Here is a 14,460-nt window from a genome sequence, read left to right as displayed (position 1 = left end):
CGCAGTCGTATTGGCAGTCAGAGGAATAATTTTTATACTGGACTAGTTATTATTAATTCAAAATTGCTTAATACGATATTCGTATCATTAAAACAAATATTGTTTACCTTTTTTTTGATAGTACCGATTGCTAGAATTTAAAAGAAAATGTTTGCACTATCTCACAAGCTATACAAGTGCGTTCTAACGATTGATTAGTCACAGTAATAATTTTTAATTATTTTAGGTTGAACTGTTGTGTAGTCTTTGTATACTATTTGAGATCATAAATTTCTCGCACATTAGTACGCTGCTGTAATTCAAAATTAATTTCTTCAGTTTAGACATAAGGTTAACAGTGTGACGATGCTGATCTCCTTCAGCGTCATCCCACCTTTTTATCACCCTCTTTACTGGTTCCTGGCCAATTACAATTAAAATTTTGAATCGTTCTCGAATTCCTTTCCTTCTACTATTCTTCGTTCCGTCATCATTTCCTACAAAACTCCTGAAGTCCGAAGACGTGCATTCCTAAATTTATTCCATTTAAATTTGTCAAAAATTTGTTTTTGTGCATTTTATAACAAGGAAACATAAATGTGCGGAAAATTGTTTGTGCACATACATTAACATCACGTATGGAGTTACCGTAAACAGTTCCCAATACGTTAAGAATTAAATGAAGAACACCAACCTCTACAAGAAGACCAACAGGGCTGTCAGACAAGTCGAGGATGAGAAAACTGAGATACATACGTAAATACCGGCTACAACACTTGGTTAACTTATGGTGATATATCCGAGCCATTGCACCTCCTTAGCACCTCCAAAATTTATATTAACGTTTATACTTAACACGTAACTTAGATTTATACTTAGACATTGGAACTTTAATTTATAACAGAAATGTACTTCGATTCCACCTGGCTGGCAACTAACACAGACTGAGACATACACTAGATATCACAAAACACAATTACAGGCAATCATTCACTGAGTCACGCTGTAACAACACGCCACTCACACAAAAGCATCATCAATCTTCACTTAAATGTTTTAACGCTTCACTATGTGTGAACGAGCAGTTGTTTTGGAAAACTTACTTTAGTTTATAAAATACTGTTCTATGTATCTGTAATTGTATTGGTAATGTAAATAAATAAAAAAAAGTAAAAAATGCCTTCTATTTGAATTAGACGTTACACTTTTGCATGGAAATTGAATGTCTGCGTGTGGGGACTGTAAGAAATATACTTTTTATTACTATCTTTTCGCCAAACACAATTCATATTCTAATTTTTAAATCACGGGTCATTATGGCAGTGAGAACAAAACGAGATAAAGAAGGTACATTTAACACACCAAAGATATGACATCCCAGCATTAATGACCAGGTCTCAGAAGTGGGATATACATTTATGAGTTGATGATAGTAATGTATTTTATTATTATGACGATAGGATACACAAGACGCGTACATTAATATAATAGTATGTAGTCATGTCCATACTAACCTTTCTTTACTAACAGGTGTCCGGACAAAAGCCTACATTCGGCTGTTATTGAATTTGTAACCTTGTTGTACTGTCGACCAAACATGACAAAGTTGTCAAAGTTGTTAGAAAGTAAATCTTATTTCAAACGTTTAAAAATTATAAGCGTCAAAATAACCTGAATGGTTAAACTAACCAAACTTATAGATTCAAGAAAAATTGTCATCTATAAATTTCAGTTGCTGAAAGTTATTTGAATCAAAGTGAGATTTCACAAAAACTTTTTGTTTTGTATACCTTTAAGCAACTATTGTATGTCATGTTATATTTATACCTTGTAGTTTAGGATCTGGAATTGTATTATTAGTGTCTATGGTTGCCTGTTTACCTATTTTTCGTTTGTTATAATTATTAATATAAAGATCGAACAAATTCCTTCAACCCGGCCATTTTTACTTGTTTAAAATTTTTGTTTAGTTACAAGTTTCATTAATACGTTTTTTTTGTTTACTTTATGACTATACTCAATGTTATTATGGTGCACTTAATGTTAAATAAAAAACAGCGGTGGCAGTCCAGTGGGAGAAGGGTCGCTACTCAATCGAAAGTCGATGGCTCGAATTCTATGGCGGCATATATGAAATTGCATACATTAGAGAATGTTCAGGAACGGTGGACTAAAACATCTTGAAGAATATCATAAGGGTCATAAGACTTGGAAAATGTGTGAACAACCCCAATTCGCATTGAGGCAGTGTGATGGACTATGGTTATCGAGTATAACCCTTAGAGGATGGAAAAAAATATAGACGAAATGTAACATAATTTGTTTGAAAACTATTCTGCCATTTCATTACTGTGACAACTGCGCTCCGATTGGCCAGCCCGAATTCGAAACAATTGACAGGTGTCGTCAATTGTTTCACTTCAAAATTCAAATCGACTAGTTAACTTGAGCTTTGCTATAATGGACGAAAATTGCAAAATTACATATTTAATTACCGATGAAATTTAATTCCGTGGCAAATAGCAGTTAGCAATTAAAAATTTAATTTACGAGGAGAATGATTATTGGTCATATTTCGTATATCTTAAGTTTTATTGAATGTCAGGATATTTCACCATCATGATATTCAATTATTTTTACAACACTTAGAAAAAATTAACTTCAATCCGGTTGGATTCGGACCGACGTCTCCCAGCATACCGTGCCAGACGCTATGCTAACTAAGCCAAAGAACGAACCAGCAGACCTCACGAATTTGTCCAAGTGTTTGTTACAGATCTTCGTTTTGGTTTTTAACCCCTTTTTGGCCTTCTTCTTTTTCTTATCGAGTCAATAAAGAAAAACCTATAAAGTACCAAACCAGTATTTCTTTGGCCCAGTAAACAGCAACCTTTATGCCCCTATCTTGTTACCTTTAGCAGGTCTTCACGGGTGAAGCTGGTCGGACACAGTGAGCTCGAGAACAAAGTGACAGTTAAGTTGAGAATTTGGTAATCTGCTCACAAAGGGCTAGTAGACCATAGTCATCGAGTATATAACCAAAAATAAAGACGAAATAAGGGTCATACATTCCTTGGTAACTCACCAGTGATACATCACTTATAAGCAAAATATAGAAGCGCCAACAACTGACCTGTGTATACGTCTCCGTATACTCCAAAAAATATTCTGTATTTATTGTAATAAAGATAATATCTCTATCAATGCCGTGCTGTTCTATTCGGTGGTGTGGGAAAAACATCTAATTACAAAACAAACGGTATCACATTTCATCGGTAATTAAATATTAAATATGTAATTTTGCAATTTTGTCACAGTTTTGAGCGCAGTTGTCACAGCAATGATAGGGCAGAATAGTTTTCAAACAAATTAAATAACATTTCGTCTCTGTTTCTGGTTATATACTCGATGTATATGAAAAAGCAGCTCGACGTGAGCGAGTGAAGCGAGCGTACCGCGGCAGCGGCCGGCGAATGTTAGAAGCGAACAGACTTGAGCATTGAGTAGAGTTTTGGAATACGACCCTTAGTTTTGAGGCTGAAACTATCAAAGTTAATTTATATTTAAATCAAACAACAGCTCTGAACAGATTAAAATATACATTGATTTAATTTATTTTGTCTCAGAGAAAAGAGGATCAGTCATTAAAAGAAATGACCGTTTCGATTTTTTTGCCTGCTGCTTTTGCAAATTTAAAATATTATTTAAATACATGCCCATGCTTAAGGATATCACCAAACTGATTTAAAATATTATTATGTACGCCGATATTTACCTGTCTCATGCCTCCATTCACATTCGCTCTATAAATGTGTATAATAAAAAGTAATTTTTGATATAAACATTTATTATAATAAATTATTGTCAACTTAAAACATAAAGTACAGTTAAAGATTTTCTTCCTTGTTATTTACAAAAGAGTCGTTAATATTTCGGCAAGTAACCTAAAACATGGAAAAGACATATTAGTTAGGTATACAAGTGACTTCTATTATTGAATATAGAAATAATGGCGCTAATGTCGACTTTTAACATCAACTTAGTTATTTCTTAAAATTTCCGCAAGATGGCGACGGTGCATAGGTATATTATTTTTTCCATGTCAAAATACAACGAAAGCCCAATACGCAAGAGTTACCAGCGTATAAGCATCTAGTGATTGCAAATGACATTTCTATCGAACATCAACTGAATATTGGCCATTATAAATATAATTAAATTTAATAAGACGTAAAATAAGTAAAAAAGGCGATAATGCCATCTAAATCTACTAATCATAATTACATTTTATCCATTCTATCGATATCGATAAAACATGAATATTTAAAATTTTCCAAAAAATGGCATCACTGCAAACGTCAACTTGTTTCGTATTTGAAAATAAAATTGTGTAACTTGTTAGGCTTTGTTTTAATTTCTTACAATCACTAGCGACCGCCATTAAGTAATAATATTTGTATACAAAAGAAAGAATATAGCTATAAATACTTATAGCTATATTCTTTCTTAAGCTTCGTATATACTATACGAGTACAACAAAACTTACAATTATATTACAGTTTTGGTAGATCTATGATATTATATTCCACTTAATATTACTACGAACGGTTATTGTGCAAAAAGCGGTTTAAACACATCTGCATTGTACCGACTCATATGCGTCCATCAAGTATATAACCAGAAATAGAGACGAAATAAGGGCCATCCATCCCTGGCAACTCATCAGGGAAATGGGACTTATATCACTTTTAAATATCAAATCTCGTTTGCACTGAAATCACAAATTAGAAAGCTGAAATAAAAATATTTTGATTTCTTCTAATAAAGATAATATCTCTAACTATGGGGACCGTTCCATTCGGTGGTGTGGGAAAAACAGCAAAACATTTAATTACAAAACAAACGGAATCTCATGTCATAGGCAATTAAATATGAAATTTTGCAACTATCGTCCATTATAGTAAAGCTCAAGTTAAACTGGTTCGTTTGAAGTGAAACAATTGACGACACCCGTCAATTGTTTCGAATTCGAGGTGGCCAATCGGAGCGCAGTTGTCACCGTAATGATTTGGCAGAATAGTTTTCAAAAAGTTAAATGACATTACGTATCTATTTCTGGTTATATACTCGATCCTACAAATGAGCACGGTGTTTTGCTAAAAAGTTTATACAGAGATTGGAATATAATAGTTAGTCTATATATGTATAGTCCCATTGCCGGGCACAGGAATACCAAAAAACTTTTCCATTAGCATAATAAAGGCTATATAACAAATAGGAACCTTTTTGCACAATACCACATTAGCTGACAAGTAAGTTATACAGCGTTATTTAATTTCCATAGAACGCAACCGGATATACCTATATAATTACTATTATTAGTAGTACACATTGGCTAAAAATTCATCAATTACACATTTTAACCGAAAATAACATATCAAAGCATCGAGTTCAAAAACTACTAATAATTCATAAAAATTTTTCTCGATTGGAAGAGTTCACCGACTCTATATTTTCGACTTATCTCATCACAAACTATTTTTCCGTTTGAAGTTGTGAAAATAATCATTAATAACATCTTAGTCCAATTAACTCGAAAAGTGATTTATCAATGATTCTGGATTTCAATGATCGTTGTTAATGAGTGGTGACGTTCCAGTTGTCGTAACGTCGTAACAGTTGTTTTGTCGTATTTAAGACAAATGATTTGTTACATATTCACGTCGACATGTCGTTGAAGGGGCGTTTGTGACAAAACTCAAAACCGATAAAATAACGTTGAAAGCATTGAAATTAGAAAAACATCTACTTTTTTCTTGCTGTAACTTCATACCTATCCACCTCAGAAAAAGTAAAAATAGTGACAGATCGCCATTTTTTACTGATCGCGGCAGAATACATAATATTTTTTTAAATAAATGTCACATGCGCCCTTTCAACCAAAAACGGCAAAGCAGTAAAAATTAGTTCTTTACAATTCTGCAAGATAGCGAAGGTGACAACTAACTTGTCAGCCACATCTAGTACTACGCTAAATATACAACTCACCAGTGGCGAGGCATCCATATAACTCGATTATCACCGGCTTGCCTAAAATTTCCAACGTATTATCACATACTACATTTTGTGCTAAATTTTACGTGTTGAAATCTTGTGTGCTAGTAAGTTGTGTTTAAATGTTGCCATGGCGCCACTTTTTCTTAAGGTAGGTGTTTTTTTTAACAATTTTCACGCCTCGCCACTGCAACTCATATAATATGTACATGTACAATCAAGAACACGTCAAGCTTGACACTTTCTACTTTGGACCGTTCTTATCGTACGCGGCATAGAGTTGGATTTAAATCTTAAGTGTCAAGCATGACGTGCTCTTGCCCTGTGCGTCATTATAGTCATAATAAAAATCTAAATCGCACCTATCTGTACAATCGGCTGTGTCAATTGGAACGCATTCTGTATATATGTAGCACTGTTGCCAGCCTGAAAAAAAACAAATAATATATTTTTTCATATTCAAAAAGATTACTCACAGATGGCGCTGCAACAAAGATCAGTAACGAGCACATAGAAAAGTTCGTAAGGTCCGCTAATTCGTTCGCATCTGGCTCGGTTTGCTGGAAGACGTTGGTTGCAATCCAATCAGATTTAAGGAGTTTTTTCTAAGTATTCTCAAAGTGTATCTTTGTATCAATAATTTGGATATGAGGCTTATTAAGTTTATGTAGTGATCGTCGTGGAACGGGCGCAGAGGCAGTGCCTTTCAGATCTTTGCGATTGAAAGCTCTGTCACTGTTATGGGTATGCGTGTTCCTTGATGTCATAAAAAAGTAACTATGAGATGAAATTGAAGTTCAATACTCAGTACAGAGTACTAAAAAAACCGACCTCAAAAGTACGTGGAATTACGACTATTTGCTAAATGTATTAAAATATCCCCTAGTTCGCCACTATACAGGACTTGACACTGGAGATAATAAAAATCGGTTCTCACTACTCAAAGTATATTGAGAGAAAAACGCATGAATTGGTGAAATAGCAAAATCAACCATTAAAGTAATTGCTCCTAAATTAATGTTAGGCGCTATTTATGAAAATTAATCTTCATGCGTGAACGCCGCCCTTCGAGGTGGATGAATGATTTTCTTCAAAATGAAATGGGACCACTATGGAAGTACCCCCTTTCCAACAAAAAAAAAAAACATGAAAATCGGTTCTCAAATACCGCAGTTATCGCGTAACACACATACAAAACAAAAGAACATTGACAGCCGAATTGAAAACCTACTCCTTTTTTGAAGTCGGTTAAAAATGTAAACAAACAACTGTCAAATAGAGCGTTTTAAATAAAAAATAAATATGGTTTGATATTATTTTGTTTGTACATACATACAATTCAAGAACAATATAAAAAAACATCTTGCATTAATTTTTACACCTTTTCACAAGCCCACTATTCTTAAAATCTTTTTTGTTATGGCATTACCTTTGTTTATATTTTTGGACTGTGACTCCATCTCAAAGTATATAATAATAAAGTAGAATACCTCTAAGAATATATTGGTAATATAGTTCTTGCACTCTATGGCGTTTTCGTACGTAGCTCGCTTGTCCATTTCTTGCGTGAACACGGTCGCTACGTCAGACGTATGCTTCGTCAGCACCACAGTTAACCTGCAATTACAATACAATCCAATTTTATACTTCTCACTAGTAGGCACGGGTCTCGTTAACGTTACATACGTTATACAAGGTATTTTACATAGCATATAGATTAAGGGTAAGGCCAGAAATAGAGACTCATCAGTGATACATCACTTACAAATATCAACTCTCCTTTGCACTGAAATATAGACAGCGCCAACAACTGACTTGTGTGTACGTCTCCGTATATTCCAAAAATATTCTGTTTTTACTGTAGTAAAGATACTATCTCTAACATAGGCGTGCTGTTCCATTCGGTGGTGTGGGGAAAAAACAGCAAAACATCTAAATTACAAAACAAACGGAATCAAATTTCATCGGCAATTAAATACGTAATTTTGCAATTTTTGTCCATTATAGCAAAGCTCAAGTTAACTGGTCGATTTGAAGTGAAATAGTTGACGACACCCATTGACGACACCCGTCAATTGTTTCGAATTCGGGCTGGCCAATCGGAGTGCAGTTGTCACAGTAATGATATGGCAGAATAGATTTCAAACAAATTAAATGACATTTCGTCTCTATTTCTGGTTATATATTCTATGGGCAAGGCTAATGACAGGTGTCCCTCGTTTACATAACATTAAATAATGTTAAGGCGACTCAGTGCAGGAGAAGCGTGAAAAACTGTTTTGACAGATAATGGTTTAGGTAATTATTATTAAATAACGGTCTTACAAAAATATACAAAGCAGCTAAGGATATTGTCTAAAGAATGTGCTATATCTGATCATTATAAAATCCTGAGAACATGCCAAAATCATAGTCGAAAACAAACTATTTATGTATAAAGTATCCAACTTTGGATATAATTTTTATATAGAGACATTTCTCTTTAACTACTAGTAATACCTATTGTTGCAAGTTACGTTTTGATTTTATAAAGAAATTTGAACCAATGTGCTGCCATCTAACTGTTAATAGCGGAACGACGACGAATTCGCGATGGTAATTAGTTCTCCAAAAAAGAAGCGACCATATTGCAACGGTATATGGTTCACTTTCGTTTCTTGTAACAAAAAATGATCAGAAAATTAAATAAAACAAGACTTAATGATAATATGGAACACCACCATAGACAATATTACAAGTGTGAATCATTACAGCACTCCAAAGCAGAGAAATAAGGCATTTTGTGATAAATTACACGACCATGACGTATAAAGCGAAAATAGCAGAACGAGCTCAAGTTTGCAAAACTCCGCGACCTGTTGGCACACGTGTCATACAAACTAAGCACTTCTACTGTATTTATTGGTCTGTGGTGATAAGTGTATTAACAAATATAATGTACAAAGTGCAATTGTGTTTTAGAGTCATATTATTGTAGCTAAGCATAGGCAACACGTCGTTAATTTATTATTTGGTCGTATCAAACTGTTCGATGTGATTTTCAGCAGTCAACTTAGAGCAGTTTCCAGTGGCGTAAAAGACCCGTGTTCAACAGTGAACTACCTGCGATACTCACTGTGTAAGTCCATCGGCCTCGTCCGCTGTGGATCGCCTCGGTTTGACCAGTAACATTTCAGCTGCTTTGTGATATATCTCGACGGATAATGCAGTCGCTTGCGCTAGACTGCCTATCGCCTTTTTGTACATCGTTTTGTCGGTGAAATCGTTTGAGTCGTCATCCATGTATTCGAGGATTTCTGTGTATTGTCTGAAAGATTAATCAATTCGTTAAAAAATACGAGTAAGCTGAATCTAGAACATAAAACGATGGTATAATAAGGCTATGGTAATGAAAATGGACGTAAATTCACTCCGCGAACTCAGTGGAGGTTAAATCACGCAAAATAGCTGCGTGTGTTGAATATTCTTTTCATGCAGTTAATTTTCCCACTCTCCCGCAACATAAAATTAATAAATAACAGAAGAGAAACTACAGTCACATGCACCACTACAAATTCTCATTTACTAGTAGGGATGTACATTACATAACAATTTTTTTCGATTCAAGTTTATTGCCCGCACTAGGGAGACCCGGTGTCGCGGGTGCCATGGACATACAAAACAGACAATCACAAATTACACCCAAAACTCACGGGAGAAATAAATGTACGCCATACAAATATTTCTCTCGATCGGGAATCGAACCTAGGACCACTGCGTGGCAGTCCGGCATGGTAACCGTTCGGCCACGGAGGCAGTATAGTATAAGTGTATACGATAACGAGTTTTTGTATAGATTAATTTCAATGCGATTCAATATAAAGGCGAAATATGTGAGCAAGCAATAAACATTTTGTAATAATATCACTACATTTAAACAAAACTCGACTTACTAATATTTAGATGTAAATAGTTTTTGCCCTCGAATTCGGGCGGTAATGGGCTTTTTAAACTCGGTTAAAAAAGCGACGGATTAAAACCAAGGTGCTTGCCCATCTCTTATTGGGGGAGAATTACAAAGCCCCTAGCGGTCACTAGGAGAACTGAAATATCGCAGTACTCATTCACGCGGTCACTAGCGTATTCAACTCTATGATGTCGTAGTGACGGCATAGAGGCATCCAGGCACTCCAGGACAGACAGAAAAACAACTTACTTGACTAAAGGCTGGAACTGTAGTTTAACACCTAAATCTTTAGTGGCTCTCTGCAGCCGTTCCAGGAACGCTTCAGGCTTAGGCTGGTCCGAGTCCATCGTTTCTTCCTCGTCTTCTTCATCAGGCATTTCGCACAGCTCTGACGGGTGGAAATATTTCATTACGATTAGATAGATTTAGATAACAACTATTATTATATAATTAAAATAATAATGTGCCAAAGCATCACACCAATTGCCTGGCCTCAAACTAGGATATTACCTGTACCAGAGGAACGGAATTTACTCTGGGGCACTTCGCAGAACTCCCAGACCAGAACCAATTTAAAAAAGTTCATTTCCCAATTTGGTCCTACCGGGTATCGAACCCGGGCCCTCCTCATCCAGCGTCCATAGCATAAACCGTTGGGCCAGGTCTTCTATATAAAAAAAACGGAAATGTAGCTAAAGATGGTAAGTAATTATAAATGGTACATGAAAGGAACCTCCTCGCGACGCACACCGGTCATTCACTTCTAAAACCAGCTCTGAAGATTATCTCAATTGACATTGAAGAAGTAATAAAATAAATGATATAGAAGTCAAAATTGTTTTTTTTTATTTGTATTGAATTGACATTCAATTAATTTTTGTATTATTACTCGACTAGTTTGTTATAATTATTATTACAAAGATCGAACACTTAGAACAAATTCCTTCGATCGGGCCGGATTCGAGCCGACGTCTTCTAGCAAACCGTGGCAGACGCCATGCCAACTAAGCCACGGGGCGAACCTGCGGACCTCACAAATTTTTCCATGTGCTTGTTTGTCGGATCTTTGTATTTGGTTTTCAACGACTTTTTGCCGTAGCGCCATCTATGAGAAATCCATGAAAATATTTCGTCAGCCGGTTTTTTTTAATTTATTTATTTCACTTTTAGGCCCTAGTCCGCCACTCTGGCCCAATGCAGGTAGGGGTCATTACACGTCTTCCGAAGGTTGTGAACATTCTTCGACGTCCAGGTTTCATCACGATGTTTTCCTTCACCGAAAACTTCCTGGTGAATTTCAAAAACCCTCGCCTGAGAGGAGACCCGTGCCAAGCAGCGGGACGTATCAATGGGTTATTGTATTTCACTTTTAAATTTACAATTAACAAAACAAAACAATGTGCATAAACCCATGCAGATTTTTCGCCCGTTGTGCAGTCGTCATCTACGCGATATAAAAATTAGCATACATATAAGTAACATAACATTTTAACGTTACATATTATTTAGAACACCCGTGTTATTTAAGACAGCGTGTCAAGAGCCTTGTAGGTGACCAGGAATTAGTACAGGTGAAGCTGTAGAGCCTTGAACATCGCAGTACAATTGCCTGCCTATCGGTACTCTACAGGATATATAACGGAGAGTGTGCGAGAACATTGCATTGCAGTATAAAATAATTTCAGTACAGAGTACTAAAGAAAACCGATCTCAAAAATTGGTGGAATTACATCTATTTCCCCTAGTTTACCACGCTTAGAGGTGGAATATATTTTTCAAATTTAAATGGGATCACTACTGGGGTACCCTCTTTCAAACAAAAACAGAATCATAAAAATCAATTCACAAAGGTCATAGAGGTATCGCGTAATATACATACAAAAATGAATGCAGTCGAATTGAGGACTTCCTCCTTTTTTGAAGTCGGTTAAAAACTTTAACAAACAGAAGTTACAAACATACGAAAACTTAATTTTATAAAACAATAAAAAATTTATCGTCACGTTTATAAATGTCGTTTGTTATCAATTCTCATGTCTGAAGACATAGTTATGATAACTAAGGAGACAGCTTACGTTTTTCCTAATTCTAATAAAAATTATAAATAACGCAATTAGAATAAGTCCCATGTAAATTCTGCGGATCTGAATTTTCACCTGCCACTTGCTGTAGAGTTTCCTTAATATCCTGCCTGTGTTTGGGCGACGCTGATTGCACTCGTTCCTCTATCCTCATGCTGACCTGCTTCGACAGCATCTCCAGTGCTTCCAGGTGGACTAGACCTGGAAATTCATGTAAAAGTACTTTTGCAGTAACAATAATAATATCTAAGTTGCAAAAAACAGTGAGTGATATGTCGAACCACTGGTATAATAAAACCCCATGTCATAATTGCACACGAAACCGAATACTGTCGTAACTCAAAAATGTCAAATTGAGAAAACACGACTGGATAATTTCAAAAAATACTGAATGAAACCAATATATATATTCTTGTTTATAAATGTATAATTAAGTAAGTTAAGATCGACAGTATTTGGTTTCATTTTTATTGATTTTGAAGTAAATATCTACAAGGTTGGCGTCAAAATTAAGTGTAGCGAATTTTTAAGAACTTATTAAAAATATATTTTTTATAATTGAAAAGGGAGTGAGGGAGTCTTCGGAAATAAATATGAGTATGTGTGTTATTGACGTAGTCACGGTGAGGCAACAGACGCTGGTTCGAGTCCAATCGGAATTTTCATTGTGTTTATGTAAACCATGTTTTTTAACTGCAAATCCATTATTTTAGTTTAATATAATTAATTAATTACAACATTTGCAAAAGTAATGTCTAGTTTACCTTCAAAATCATCGAAGAGGTTTTCATAGTGTACTTCTTTGGCTTCTCGTTTTTCTTCCTTTATTCTGTCCTCTTCATCAGCTTTCGACTTGGCTTCACGAAGCACCTGGAATGATACCATATAAGTAAAGTAATACTATCGCTCAATTACCGTTTAGAATGCAGTAGGAAATTCAAACGACCAATCACAAGGTTTTAATATGACGTGAAATATGGTACTAAATTCAAACTGACAAATCACAAGGTTTTAATATCACGAGAATTGTGGTACGCAATTCAAAGTAACCAATGGCAAGGCTTTAATAGAACATACAATGTAGATTAAAATACATTAGCCTTTAATTAGTAGTAAAGGGTAGTACTGCCATTTTACCTATTTCTGCCGCCAATCAGTAATATCAGCATTACTGTGTTCCGGCTTTGAAGGGTTAGGGTGCTGGTGAAATTACAGGCACATGGGGACGGGCGCAGTGGTAGCGCACCTCAGATCGTTGCAATTTAAACCTCTGAGTGGCACTGTAACTGTTATGGACAGGCGTGTGGTTTACCATCACGCGCACGACTTGTTTATCCCGTCACTTGATGTTATAAAAAAAAAGCCAATGACATGGTGTGGTAAGTGGAATGTAATAGTACATTATTGTAGAAGCCGGGAACAAGACCGAGTGACAGCGTGGCTTTGTATTAATACGAGTCAAGGAATCCCCGCTAAATCCGAGGCATATATAGTGCTTTTCTCAAACAATGTGAGGAAATAATAAGACTCAAGAGAGGAAGATGTATAATAGAAAAAGAAAAAATATTGATTAATATTAAAAGTAATATTTGTCATGTATAAGACAATTGCTAAAAGAAAATGTTGTTTTACCACCTTTTCTTTATTTAAATAAGCAGTACTCTGTGGCGGTACAGGTAGATATTTTTAATTCTCGCAATTACGAACATTGGGCTGCGGCAGATGGCTGTATGAGTTTTTTCTTTAGCCTGTTTGCAAGTTAGTTCATTGTTAGTCAATTGTTATAAAATAATAGAAAGATTTAAAAATATTGTCAACAAATAGATTTGGAGCTAAGTTTAGAGCAGCAGACAGTAATGAATACATGAAATCGCATGGTAAATAACAAATTTTCTGTGTTCGTTTTTTGATAGTAATGCAAACATTTCCGAACATGTTTGCGGAAATAACATTTTCTTTTACAACAACGTTTTTTTAGCTTTGGTACTCTCAAAACGTACATGTAGTAGGTAAATACAAGTTTCATTTTCATCATACCTGAGATAGAATGGGTTTGTCAGGGTCAAAGAAGCCCATCATTGCGCGTTTCTTTCTCTCCAACCCAGGGTCTCCATCCTGCAGGACTTCCATGGTCTTCCGACCTATTGTCTCCAGGGTGTCCAGGCCGCCAGTTATAACCCTAGACCCTTTAGAAAGGTTGTGAAATTAGTTTGATTATTTATTTTCAAGCACGTAGAAAAATTCGTGAGGTCCGCTGGTTCGTTCCGGGGCTTAGTTGGTCTGGCACTGTATGCTAGAAGACGTCGGTTCGATTCCGGCCGGATCGAAGGAATTTTTTCTGAGTGTTCGATCTTTGTATTAATAATTATAATAAACTAGTGGTGTAATTTCACATAAATA

General features: G+C 35.4%; 1 protein-coding gene across 2 annotated transcripts; it reads right to left on the bottom strand.

The window, feature by feature from the left end:
- Positions 1 to 4,986: 4,986 nt before the first annotated feature.
- LOC113228836 (protein FAM114A2) lies at positions 4,987 to 14,369 on the bottom strand. Of its 2 annotated transcripts, XM_026462244.1 has the most exons (8): positions 14,098 to 14,369; positions 12,825 to 12,930; positions 12,136 to 12,261; positions 10,229 to 10,367; positions 9,149 to 9,340; positions 7,524 to 7,650; positions 6,421 to 6,459; positions 4,987 to 6,337 (listed from the first exon to the last, which is right to left on the bottom strand). In XM_026462244.1, exons 1-8 carry the CDS (start codon positions 14,188 to 14,190, stop codon positions 6,320 to 6,322), a joined length of 840 nt encoding a protein of 279 aa, XP_026318029.1. In that variant the 5' UTR covers positions 14,191 to 14,369; the 3' UTR covers positions 4,987 to 6,319. The 2 variants fall into 2 exon arrangements, with proteins under 2 accessions (XP_026318029.1, XP_026318028.1); XM_026462243.1 differs by having other exon boundaries at positions 4,987 to 6,459; positions 14,098 to 14,367.
- Between the last annotated feature and the right edge of the window lie 91 nt (positions 14,370 to 14,460).

The sequence above is a fragment of the Hyposmocoma kahamanoa genome, unplaced genomic scaffold (genome assembly GCF_003589595.1).
Source record: "Hyposmocoma kahamanoa isolate Upper Pololo Valley unplaced genomic scaffold, ASM358959v1 244, whole genome shotgun sequence".
In the NCBI taxonomy this organism is placed as follows: Eukaryota; Metazoa; Arthropoda; class Insecta; order Lepidoptera; family Cosmopterigidae; genus Hyposmocoma; species Hyposmocoma kahamanoa.
This window is presented reverse-complemented; position numbering and strand designations above follow the sequence as displayed.

Bases quoted from the DNA above. Each gene is read 5' to 3' on its own strand.
- LOC113228836 (XM_026462243.1), bottom strand. From the start codon at position 14,190: ATGGAAGTCCTGCAGGATGGAGACCCTGGGTTGGAGAGAAAGAAACGC. The intron at 9,341-10,228 runs GTAAGTTGTTTT...TTAATCTTTCAG, and splicing joins CAGTTCCAGCCTTTAGTCAA to ACAATACACAGAAATCCTCG. The intron at 6,460-7,523 runs GTATTCTACTTT...GTTTTTTTTCAG, and splicing joins TTACCAATATATTCTTAGAG to GCTGGCAACAGTGCTACATA.